At 39.4% G+C, this 13660-nt stretch overlaps 1 protein-coding gene across 1 annotated transcript in view; it reads right to left on the bottom strand.

The window, feature by feature from the left end:
• Positions 1 to 7892, bottom strand: part of piezo2b (piezo-type mechanosensitive ion channel component 2b) — a 90007-nt gene extending 82115 nt beyond the window's left edge. Inside the window, exons 1-2 of the mRNA XM_085377047.1 lie at positions 7323 to 7892; positions 1092 to 1187 (exon numbers count right to left, since the gene is read on the bottom strand). Of these exons, the coding sequence (XP_085233173.1) occupies positions 1092 to 1187; positions 7323 to 7386 (160 nt within the window). The 5' untranslated portion in view covers positions 7387 to 7892. The remainder of the gene's footprint in view (positions 1 to 1091; positions 1188 to 7322) is intronic.
• Positions 7893 to 13660: the final 5768 nt, after the last annotated feature.

Genomic DNA, 13660 nt, shown 5'->3' with positions numbered 1-13660 from the left:
ATGAGCGTTCAGCTTTACTAGAAGTCTCTTTAACTATTGATGAGACTGTAAGTGGTCCACTTTCTCCTCTCCCGCACCTCCTCTCTTTCTCTTCCTCCTTTACTTCCTGATTGTTATTTCAGCTGGAGACGAGCAGAGACGAATCTCGGACTGGACGTCGCTCCCTCAGACAAAATAGGTTTATGTATTATTAAACACTACATGTGGTCTCCTGCAGAAGCCTATATTATTAGAGGTCTGGGAGGTGTGCTGTTTAGTGTTTTGTGGTGGATGAAGTGCATAAAAGCGAGGCTTAAATCCCACATTCATCACCCGTAAGGAGAACAGTCACCTCAGTCACTTCTCATAAACCGCAGAGGTCCACCGTGATTCATATTTCTTCAGAGGATGAATGGATTCTAAATAGCTGTCAGCTGTCATATGGAAGCTTGTTTACCGGCTGTAAACTTCCTGCATTTTTATCTAAACCAAAACACCAGAAAGGTTAAAGGTCACCTCCACCTTCAAATCGGATGAATTAATGAACATCACAGACGCACGCAGATCGTGATGTTATGGCCTGGGGAGAGAAACTTCTCAGTTTCTGTTCTTCAAATAAAATGGTTAGCCATTGTCAAAACCAGTCCTCATCCCAAGTTTCTTTTTCTTTTCTTCTCTAAGAGATATTTTACAAGCTCTTTTGTGTTTGTCTTCTCGACAGAACAACTCATGTATTTAGTTTTGTATCATTTATATGGGTATTATATGAGCAAATAAACTAAACCTGAGCCTAAAATGGCAATTTTCATGAAGAGCTCCTTAGATGTGGTCCTAATGGATCACATCTTTCTATCTCAGAGCTGGCCGGTTGCAGATCATTTTTATTATTACAGATGGACTCATGCCTGCGCTAACCAATATTACCTTTCATGGACTGAGCTATGTGCCAAATCCATGCTCATCTTAAGGAAATTCAACTCTCCTGCAGAAGGGCTGGTTTGTATTATAGAGAACAACAAGTCAATTCAAACTCTGGGAAACAGTCAAGATTCTTAGGGTGATGGCAAAGCCACTGAAACTACACAGCTTCAGAGGGGCACTGTAGAGCTTACCTTGCATTGTTGTGCTTGTAGGCTCTGGGAAGAGTGGAATAAGCAGGAGATAGATGAGGTAGACGAAGGACAGGACATTGTACCTGAACAGGCAAGCTGCAGAGACAAAGACAGAAAATTGACCAGCTCAGTAATGTGTTTACAGCTTCGTTTGCATTACATAATGTGTAGGAGTAAATAACGTGCAGACACTGGCAGCAGTCAGATCGTCACTGAACAGATACTTGAGACAAACATGTGGTGAAAATCATTAAAATGTTCCTGCTGGCTCAAAGTAGTAAAACATCAAACATTCCTCTAACTAAACTTCACACTCACAAACCTCATTATCTGTTCATCTGGCCCGCATCACTAAACCAGCCTGTGCTTAAGTCAGTCAATGAACTGCCGTTTGTTTTGAAGAACAGTAAAGACCTGATAGTCCTCGGATGTGAAGAGGGACAATTAGCTGACTGAGCAGCCTGCGGTTATATCTGCCTCCATGCCGTAAAATGCCTCACTAAGCGCAGCTTCATATCACATGTGCAGATTTCAGAGTTTTGCAGGGACGTTATTGAAACCAGATCATTTTTTAGGATTAAACTCTACAAAATGAAATCTTTGAATGTTTTGCAGCAGTGCGGCGAGCGTCATGCACCAGATGCCCTTAAAATACTCGATGTACCTCAGAGATTTCAAAACAGGAAAATAACGTCTGGTTGCCAAAACTTTAAATGAATCACAGCCATGTGGCTGGAGCATGAAGAGTGTGTAATCCCATGACAAAAGTCTGAAAGTACAGTGTTTGATTTTTAACCAAAACACAAAATGAAGGTTAATTAATTCTGCTGTAAAATTATTACAGTTTTTTTTTTTTTTTATTCCAGCTCCAATTTCATGTCATTTATCTTTTAACAAAAGTTTACATCAGGACAGAATGAAAGACCAGGGCTGGCTTTTGTTCAGTTTATTGTGTCAGTAAAACAAATAAATATGAAGCTGTTAGCTACTTTTTAGCCCTTTAGCGCTTCAACAGTAATTACTTGGCAACTACTGAAAATGAATCGACTGTTTTGGCGAAACGTTCACTGGTTGCAGTTTCTCAAATATTCAGATTTTCCCCATTTTTCACCTACCAAAGAAATAAGGTGTTTATCACTGGCTTACACATTTTCCCTTTCACAATAATATCAATTAATTTACGATAAAAAATACAACCTGCAGTCACGCTTCCACTATGAATTCAGTCAAACCTCACTTTAGAACACTGTCTCAGTATTTAGGATGTAAAACCACACATGACACTGGCTTATGTAACACCTTCCCAGCATTACACACACAAACACATACTCACGCCCCATCCAGGCACATGAAGAAGGTCCTTTTGGTTTCATGATGTCTTAAAAAGCTTGAGTGCAAACATGACTTCCAAAAACCATTAATTGATGTATTGATCCATGATGCTCCTCATTTCCTGAAGCAGGCTGACCATCTGCACTGACAAGTTCATTTTTTAACTATTTAAGCAGCTCTGCTGTCTAAATAAAGTGACTCACACTCCCAGATGTGTATACTCGCTGCTCGGTTACTCTGCTCTGTGACATCTGCTTAATATTTCAAGTTTTTCTTAGTTTGTGCAAAACGAATGTAATAAACTGCATAGCTGCTTATATTTTGTTGAACCTTTTTAGGTCAGGGGAAGGGAGTCAGGGAAGAAAGTACACAGTGACTTAGTATAAAATGTGGACACACAGTCTGACCTCCTAAGTTTCTCATTGCGGTTATATCAACAAGCTCAGAGTTTACAACCTGGTCGGCCGCACGAGTTATCGTCTCAGTCACAGACATCGGCAGCTACTGCTCTTGAACTACTGAAAAATTACATTTAAATGCTGAAAATGGTGCTTTTATTTATCTTTGCACGCTCAATGGACCCATTCATCGACATTTGACTTGGCTCTGACTTTTCCCTTGCTGAAGCTGTGAAGTAAGAGCACCTTCAGGTTTTCTCAGTTCTCAGATGCAGACCAGCGAAAACTAACAAAAGTTAATAAAAGTTGTTGGGGCTGTCATCTTTGGGCAAATTGCAAACATCTGGGATTAGTTTCAAGTACGCATGAATGCTTGGCCTGCCACATGCCAAAATCACAAATATAATGACATAAATAGAGCACTATCATTATTGATCTTTTTTCTTTTCTTTTTCAAAGCTTTTTAGCAAGTAGGCGAGGGTTTTTCAGCCTAAGCCTCTCAGGTGATTGAGGAGGGAATGACTCACAATCTATCATTTTTCATCTTACACTGTTTTAATCCACCCACTTGAATTTTTATCCACATTAAATGTGGCATTAAACACTTTCTAAACCTGCAAATTTTCATGCTAACCCCATTAATCGTCTGCTCTGAGCTTTAAGTCTAAATTGGTCTCTAACCATATTTGATGTACAGATAATCCAAATGTATCTATATGGCTCTGCTCCCACTGCTAGCCTGCAGACACTTGACCGCAGCCTTCCTGACCATTTGCCTTTGCTGCATGACTCACCATCAGAAGATTTTAACACAGGGAATGAAAATAAACTGCCCTTCTTTTAAGATAAACCGGTTACTGCAAAAATCCCCATTCACGGTTGAATCGGGCTTTTGTCTCTTCCAGTTAAACCTACTATTACAAACACACAAAGCCTAGACACAGGCGAGCCAAACCAGAATTTTGCAGCCAACTAATTTCACAGTTTTAGGCCTCATAAATGATGAAACGTGGCAGGAGATAAGACTGCGCAGTGCCAAGCGAAGCCAAGCACTGGGAGATAAAGGAGTAAAATGAAACCGTTCAGAAGAAAGTCATGAACGAGATACCACATCAGCTGTTTTCATCTGAGCATGAAACTAAGAACTTGTGTCTATTATGATACCATGAAAGATATCCACAATGTCCTTGTACTACTTTCCAGATAAAATATGTTCAGAGAACAAACGATTAATCTGGGCTTCAAACTAACAGCGATCTTTATTATTAAACAACATTTTATTTCCTTCACTATTTGTTTGACCTGTTGGCAAATTGTGATGGGTCAAAGCTTTAACAGTTTAAAGTGATAACTTTACTGTAGATGGATTCTTTTTTTCTCAGCTCAAACCCAAATATGTTCCATTTACTATCAGAGAAAATAAGGATATCATCTGTTTAGTTTAGTGTCAGATATTCTCATATGAGAAGCAGAGAAGGTTTTGTCATTTAAAAATGATTTAAGTGACTGGACGAACACAAACACACAGGTTGCTGCAATGTTAGAGTTTTACCTGCGTATTGCTGCCCTCTTTTAATATAAATTTAACTGCTTCAGACTTTGAGCAAAGCACCAAGAACATCTGAACTTCATGCAGTCAGCTTTTTTTTCTATCATATCTGATATTTTTTATTTGGGTGATCAATTTAAAAACTATTTTAAACTCAAACATTCATACACTGAACTATCGTGCAGAGTTCAATTGCAGAAGAATTTGCCTGATGTCTGATTCCTTTCTCTTTAATGGTTTCTGATAATAATAAAATTATTGCTTAATTCTCTCCAGCCTGTTTTTACCCATGAGAGAAAGCATTAATCTGTCTTTGCTTTCCACAAAGAATTTGCTCTGTATCTGGGATTTCACCTTATTTGGGCAATCTTCTAACTAAACATTTTATTTTTAAGAATATTATAGTTTTGAAATTGATGTTTAGCCTAAACAGAACACTTTTTGCCATCTTGTCAAAGATTCTTAGTCAACATATCTGATGAAACAGCAGAGCATCTTCATATCAAAATACCACCTAAAGCATTGTGTTCTAGCGATGGCCACTGCAGCATCTGCAAACTGCACAACCCAGCTGACTAGCTGCTCCCTCTTTACGGTCACACCGCAGGTTCGATATCAGATCAGACATTTGGAAAAGTGCGTGCTCACAATTAAGTCCGCACTCCAAACTCTGCCAGTAAACACATAAACAGCAGCCTGTTTGATCAGCAAAACTCGAGCTGTGTGCAGATGTGTGTGTTTGTTTGTGTATGTGTGTGTGTGTGTGTGTGTGTGTGTGTGTGTGTGTGTGTGTGGTGGTGGTGGTGGTTTAGGGGATTGTGTACACATGGGCCCAGCAGTTCTGCCGGATTCAATAGAGGTGCTGTCAGATGGCCAACAGGAAACACAGACTATTCAACGTCAGTAGGCAAGTCTTTCACTAGGACATGAGAAAAGTGTCAGTCTCTGCATATAACGCACAACTAAACATATAGTGCGACTGTTATGTAGGTGTTTGGGGTAAGATAACATCTGCTGCGGTGCAGTTCACTTCCTCTCAGTTTATTTGGCAGTGAGAAGCCAGAAAATTTACTTTTATATTTTATATCCCAAAGACAAAAACCAATACTGTCTGTCTGCTGATAGCATTTGGTTTCATGGCTTATTTATGGCAAGGGCTTTAGTTCTCAAAAAGGAAAGAAAATCAGCTGATCAGGTGACTCTGATGACCAAAAACAGCATCTGTCATCGCTGATGCTGTCTGTTTCTATATGTTCCCTTCTTTCCACTTTACATTTCCTCCATCCTGACAGTTAATGCTGTGTACAGGCGTAGCGAACGCTCATTTGCACTTTGAAAAAACATAAAATATTAAAGGTATGTTTACGATAAAAGGGAAGGCAAATATTTTCTCCCTCAGAACCGCATTATTAATTCATACTGTTAAAACGACTTTCCACGAATTAATGGAGACAATGCATGGACTCACGATTGCTTTTGGAAATAAAAGGGGCATCAGGCTGTCAAATGATGCATTATAGTGGTACTGAGTGGGGCTTATCTATAGAAAGCATGCTGTTAGCTTTAAAAGTACCCCGCCCTCATAAGTCTTACACAGACACCACATTGGAACCTCAAAGGCAGTTAGACACTAATCACTTTTCGCTTGTGGCCTACCACAGGATTACAACTGAAAACGCAAAGTAAAGTGCATTTAATTCAAGGAGTCTGCATCCAAGGTGAGACTATGCCTCCAAATCTTCTCCACAAAATGCAAATAACCATCGAACAATGTGTCACCTTCAGTGAAATTCATCAGCTTTTCTAGGCAGATTAGTCCTGCAAAAAGTCACAAAATAAAAAACTCCAAAGTTTGACGGCATGAATCATCGTCCACATCTGCATAGCAAAGGAGTGAATCAACACGGCCACAGCTTCTTCCTTGGAACAGAACACTTTTCTCAACAAAGTAACAAATTCAGTAAACAACAAAACGAGGAAGCACAGCTGACTACAACTCTGAGGAATGTGGAACAGCTGAAGACGTGCAGCTCAAACACTGTCATCGAAATGTAAATGATAATGAATAACAATCACACTGTCAGCCGCCAAACAGTTCAATTACAACACTGATGATTCACTAATATTAAAGGAAAACTCCGAAACCACAGTGAAAACCAAAGATACGAATTACCAATAATGCAAAGTCTGTGTATTTAGTGTTGCAATACATGTTTCATTTCCAGACACGAAAAAAATCCGATTGAAAGGAAATAATAAACTAAAACTTTGATGCTGTGATTCTGTATTTAGATATAAATAAACATACACCATTTAATTCACATCAGTTCATTTTCACCATCAGACTTTTGTACCTGAAACACAGACACCATGCCTTTGGTGTGACTCTGCAGTCACTGCTGCCGGCTGTGTTTCCTTCATTACCTCCAATAAAAGGTGACAGGTGGAGGACATTGCTGGTAAATGACGGCTCTGCTTTGTAATCTGTGTTTAATAGCTGGTGCATGACTCTGTGCAGTCTGTCGTTTTTCGTTTGGATTCACTTTTAGAGGAAAAGACCTCGGCAGTGATGAAAGGTGATCTGTGACCTCCATCACTGTGAGGTCAATCACAAATCATATAAAAAAAATCAATGACATTTTCCCACAAACATAAATATTAAAGCTGCTCTCAATGTCCTGAACAAATATACTGGAACTGCGCTCTAATATATATGAGGCTTTGAATTAATGTCACAACTGATTTATATCAGTGTAGGAAGCCGAGACAACGCAGACTAGAGTACAGTTATTAATTAACATTAAATTTAAAGGTACAAGCACAGCACAGGGTGGGATCAGTAAATAAGCTTTATAGATATTATTAGTTTAATTACACATCCTTACTTACCATAGCCAATAACACAAAAGGCCAACAAAGATGTAAAAATTGGGTATTAGAGAGAAAACTCACCAGCTGCAAGACATACTGGGAGCAGTAACCTGAAGACCAACCCGCACACTACTTCAGAGGCCATGGCTCGGGGCAGGCCGTGTTGAATCCAGGTAAAAGAAGCCGAGAACTGTCTCTCTAAGGGTTCTCTTGCATCCCAAACTCCTGCGCTCTGTCAAATCCCAGCTGGCTGCTCCAGACGGCCACATCGGCTCTCCCCTGGTGACACCTGGACTCTGGTTATTCCACAGTGAAACACTGCGCATTCACCAAGGTTCGCCTCATCAGCTCCGTCGCCAGAAAATAGTATCACCATGATAGTTTAGTGGCTCAAATGCTGTAAAGTCATGTTGACGCTGCACAAGCTGAGCAGCGGACTCAGGTGCGCAAACAGCTGCGCTGGCACGGCGCGTAAAAAAGCCGGACAAAGGAGCCAACAAGTCCTCAAGTCCAATTAAACCCCTTTCAATGCTAAACCACTTTAATCCTTAACGGATTACATAGTCTGTGTATACTTCTTAACAGAGGAGGAATGAAAGAAGACCAAAGTATAACCGGATAACGCTACCCTTCTTCCTTAGCCCCCGTGGTGAAATTTGACTTTCTGACTTCTGGTCCGGATTGTGTTCGCCAACAGGAGGCTACGGGACAAGCCTGAGATTGGCGTCGTGTTCAGCCAATCAGAAGTGCGCCATTGGTAGCTGATCCAGCCCCCTGCGATAATTGGAAGCAAGAGGTGGGACGCGGAGATGGATGAAAATACCACAAGAATGAAACGATAACGTGAAACACACGCAGCCTTTTATTAATTCTATAATTTAATTATATTAGTGCATATTTTGCTATTTAATCACCATTTTTAAAGTAATAAACACCAGATAACCACGGCCACGTCGAGGAAGATTTTATGAATTTCAGGGGGGAGACTTTTCATTATGACCTGATCTCTTCAGGTCCAACTGTTTATCGTAGAGAAACAGCGACGCCTACCGGTGCAGTATAACCACTCCAGTCTAATCCAGTTAACCACAAAAACAGGCCTGCGCTGTTTGTGCTTGCAGGCAGGAAAATTAATTTTACCGAAATGTTTTCAGTTCTCGGACAAATTCTAAACAATGTAAGAAAACATCTTCTCTAGTAACACGTAATTTAATTGCTGAGCGGGTAAACAAACATGATTTAAAGCTCAGTTTGAAGCCTCAGGATGCTTTTTTGAATTTCCAAATATTCAAACAAAAGGTTGGAAGCATATTTGCTGTTAAAATAGGATTTTGTGCAGAGGCAGCTGCAGAGGTCGCCCTGTCAGATGGGTGACCCCTGTTCTTCACCTAAACTCATCATCTTAAAATACATTTTATGGCACAATTTTTAAAGATTAAACTAAACATTTTAAACAAAGGCCTAATAATTTGAGGAAATTTATTTTTAATTTACTTTTGAAATACAAAGACCCGTGAAGTGAAGTTAAAATGGCACATAGACTGGAAACTAAATCCAAGAATTTGCTTTTTGTGTGTCATTTGTTGCATCTGTACAGAAACTAAAAAGTGTGAGTGAGTGTAGGAAGATGCACAAAATACACTTCTTCCATTAAAGTTTCTGTTTGTATACAGAATACATTTGCGAGAGGTGTTAACAGATGTTTTAACCCAGAAAAGAGCCAAGCTACAGTGTCTGTTTAGTCTCCAGTATTTAAGTTCTATCTTAATTTATAACACAGAGGCAAAAGCGTGGCGTCATCTAATCAAAAGAAAGCGTGCAACTGAGAATATTTTCTAATTACACAAGTGACTAATGAAAGAAAAAAAATAATAAAGTGTCCCACCAAGGATCCTCCACAAGTGATGTTGTTGTGACAGCATTCATTGCTGGGACACTCACTACAAAGGCCGTAAAGGCATTTTACTAGTCTGGTTTTGGGAAAAGTGTGAAAAGCTGATCTATATGGATGTGATGTAGAGTTTGAGTTCTGGTGAGTTCAACTGAAAACCACATGGATGCTGCTTCTGATTAAAATGATGGTAAAGTGAATGGTGTGCATTGATGTGACACTGAATTGACAGTTCGCAGGAGAAAGAAAAGAAGCATTTTTAAAAGTTTGCAGGTGACGGGATGCCATTTCTAACTTCCCAGTCAGCTGAAAGAGCCCGAAAAGAAACAGAAAGCTGTTTTCCTGACTGAACTTTCATCCATTGGGTTGATATCCGCTAACTGTTAGTGCTGTCAAATCAGTCAGTGACCCATGGTGTAGATGTGGGCACTGTCATCATGGAGGACTCCTATCCAGGCTGAAATGTTTCATCAGCCCCCTAAATGTTCTCTGCCAGCTCACAAAACAAGTTTTTTTGGTTTAATGTGTTTTTAATGGAGATACCTGCATTCATCATGATTCTCCATTCATTTATTCAGGTTTAAGTCATTAATGAGTCATCAAATCTCCATGGATGGCAAAATGTCATTAGGAAAGCTGCCTGGAGCTTCTCCAGCACTCTGAGCATGATGCACTGAAAGCTGGTGTTGACTCATTTGCTTGAACATAATTTTCTGAGTCAGATGTTTAATATTAGAGGACACTGTAACTGTGGAACAAATATACTCAAAAGACCAATTAGAACTGGTTTGATAGACCTGGACACTGTGAAAAGCACTAATGTGGACTAAAAATAACAATAATAAAAAAAAAACATGTAGGAAACTGTTTCTTGTATTGGTTTTTCCTTCATTTGAAAGATATCAAAATTCATTTATGGTTACTTATCACCACAGTAAAGCAAAGGCCTTTAAGGCAAAGAGTGCTGACATAATGTTTACCTGTGTGTTAAACAGGGAAGAGCATCCAAGTCTAAACTCTGAAGTGCATTAACTTAAGAATAAAACCAATCAATAAAGCATGCTTTGATATGTTTAACAACTTTATTGACAAGGAAATGATCAACGATGCTGTTCCCCCTGAAGTGCATTATACAGAATGAGAGCAAGGTATGATGGGAGTCAATGCTGAGCCAACTGACCCTTTACCTGGAAAAGGCAGAGCAATTAAAGAAGCAAAGTTTCTGCTTATGATGTGATGAATCGTCGTTTGGCCTAATAACCGAAATGGATTCGGTTTATGAAAATAAGAAAAACAAACAGCTGAGCACTGCTGAGGGAAAAGCTGCTCGCTGCCAACCTCTGCCCAGAAGCTTCACTTTTCACTGGAGATCCAGAGCGGCTGGAAGGTCTGCAGTCAGAGTGACCCACGATGCCCCTAAGCTGCAGCCAGCAACAATCAATAACCAACCTCAAAACATGTCAGCGAGCCCTTGATTTGTTTCTGCCGTTTGAAGTCTGGACCTGCTGATCTAATCCCTCAGATGGATGCGAATCTTAAGTACGTAACATTTGTCTTTGATCCATTATTTACCGGATTCTTGAGAGGGACTTATTGATAAACTCTTGGTTAAAATGGACTCAACAGTTTTACGCTGTGGCGCTCTGGGTCAAGTTGTTCTTGAGTCACTCACCTCAATTTTTAGGTCAAGATTGTTTCAAGAGCAACAGGGATAATTTTTGTTTATCAGGAGCCTGGAGCTCATGAGACCTCTAAATGGGCACCGTTTAGCTTAAAGACAGTGAAAGTGAGTCTCAAATCCAGAATATTTTTTAGTCTAGACTAAAAACTAAACACTTATGGCAGTTCTAGCAGTCCTACAAGACTGCACTTTAGCACAGTGATGCTTTAAATATATTGTCATCTTAGTTTTGCTCGGAGCCAATTTTGCACTTTTTTGTGCAAAATGACTTCATCTCTGCATCACATCGTTCGCCCTCTTCATGGGACATAAAATGTCACCACATGGCAAAACACTGACATATGAGGATTCAGAAATAACAAACATATAAACATAAAAATGACAAGTAGAGTCAAATGTTATGGCTACAGCATATTTAAAACAACCTCAGCTGACCAAAGTGTTTTACAGGTGTAACAAAATATACATTATATGCAACAGTCACTAAATCAACATCGAATGTACACTAAAAATTCTCAAATAAACCAAAGTAAATAAGACTGTTTCCAAATTAAAGGTCAGGAATACAATGAATGCAAGTCAGAATAAGTTAAAAAAATGTAAATATGGATTATTTTCATATCAGAGACATGTTAATGTAAGGTTTTATTTGCTTTATTTATTTAGACAAGCTGAGCCAAGACAGTGACTGAGAAGGCAGATTTTAAAAAGCTAAAACTTGAGCTTTACTCACAAAATGTGGGTTCAAGGTTACAAAAACCAAGAAGATAAACAAAGCACAGAAAGAAGCCCGAGGCTGAAAAATACAAGAAAAAAAGTAAAAGTAAAACAAAGAAGCATGAATGACAATGAGGACAGTGAAGCCAGCATTTCTTCATCTAGCTTATCTGTCCTAAACTGGCTGACCTCAACATTAAAACAGTCTTTTACAATTTTGTCCATATATTTCAGTTTAGCTCATGAGAAGCAGCCCTCCTCTGGTCTGAGCCTGATGTCAGGGTAAGATACTGAAACATTCCTGTTTTTGTATCGCTGCACTGATTTTTAGTTGTCTGACAGACAGAGTTCCTCAGATAACAGCGAGATTTATACATGAGTCTGACAAAAAAAAGGGGAAAAAGTATTGTACAGCCCTCTGGTCAAATTTAGATCTCAACACTGAGTATTTGAGCTCCTGGTATTTGAAACTGGAGAATTTATATTTATCCTTTTCCTCCCGCATTCCTCTATATTTGTACATGTCCAGGAGATGATCTACTTCTAGGAATAAAATAGAGAAGATAGTCGATTTCAAAATGTTGCTCTAAAACAGTGCTGACTGGTGGGACGTGGGGCTACAACAGGTGGGAAACATAGGGAGTGAAAGATTTTTGTAGTTAAATTAAAGATGAGATTCTTGATGACATTTTCACCTCTATTTAAATAACTTTAATTTTAATCATTGTAATTTCAAGGTTTAAGTAAAAGAAACAAACCAAAAAAATTATTCTTTTTTTAATTCTGAAGTAGGTTAAGCCAGAAAAAGGAGAATATGCAGATTTTAGTTTGCAGATTTTAACAGTTTCACAACCAAAAACGGTCCTTTCAGGTCAGCCTTTCAGAAAAATGCCTGCATGAGCATAGAATTAGATGGACAAATATCGATTATCAGAAGTAAAATCTAAGAACACAGAAAGCCACCGCACTGTTCTAAGGGGGGGGAGGTGGAGGTGGTCAACAAGTACAAGTACCTCGGGCTGTGGGTGGACAATAAACTGGACTGGTCATGCAACACAGAGCACCTGTATAAAAAAGCCCAAAGCCGACTGTACTTCCTCAGGAGGCTGAGGTCTTTTAACATCTGCAGGAAGCTCCTGAGGATGTTTTACCAGTCGGTGGTTGCTGGAGTACTTTTCTATGCTGTGGTGTGCTGGGGGAGCAGCACAGCAAAGAAGGACTCATGCAGGCTGGAGAAACTGATCAGGAGGGCTAGCTCTGTGGTCGGCATGAAGCTGGACACTCTGGTGACAGTGGCAGAGAAAAGGACATTAAAGAAACTGATGGACATTATGAACAATGCTGGACATCCTCTGCACACGGCCATAAACAATCAGAAGAGTCTGTTCAGTGACAGGTTGCTTCTCCCCAAGACAAGAACTAACAGACTTAAAAACTCCTTTGTCCCACACGCCATCAGACTGTTTAACTCCTCTCTGGAGGGGAGAGGGAGGGGAAACAGGAGGACAAAGGAGGGGGGAACAACTAAGCTGTAGTGCCTCTTCACCTCACTGTACAATACCTTGTGCAATACTTTTTGTAAATAGTCAACAGTGCAATAGACTCAATACTGAAATGTGCAATTCACTTGTATTTTTATTTTTTATTCCTATTTATTCTATTTATCCCCTTTGTATATTTTATTTATATTTGTCTCTGTATTTATGTGTGTGTGTGTGTGTGTGTGTGTGTGTGTGTATATATATATATATATATATATATATATATATAACAATTCTGTAACTGTAACTTCGGTCGTTGCTGTGCTTTTTGGAAGTCGAATTTCCCAGAGGAACCCACCCGAGGGATTAATAAAGTTCTATCTTATCTTATCTTATCTTATCTTATCTTAAATCCTGAATATCTTTGGATTTTATTGCCAGTCTGCAGCAGCATTTGCCAAGACGAAAACACAAGTGAAAATGAAATTAGGGCCCAGATTGCTTCAGTATTGATCCACCAGTGAAATTCAAACTGTGAGCATGTTCAATATTTACATGGATGCACTTTCCATGCACTTTAAAGGTGCCCCAGCTTAAGTGGGCTTTTCACTGTCTTTCTGTGGTGGCTGAGGGCAGATAGTTTCTTCGG

Source organism: Diplotaxodon limnothrissa, linkage group LG18 (genome assembly GCF_057381915.1).
Source record: "Diplotaxodon limnothrissa isolate DT_005_m linkage group LG18, D_limnothrissa_male_GT1.1, whole genome shotgun sequence".
Classification (NCBI taxonomy): Eukaryota; Metazoa; Chordata; class Actinopteri; order Cichliformes; family Cichlidae; genus Diplotaxodon; species Diplotaxodon limnothrissa.
Note: the sequence above shows the minus strand (reverse complement) of the source record. Positions and strands in the feature narration are given on the sequence as shown.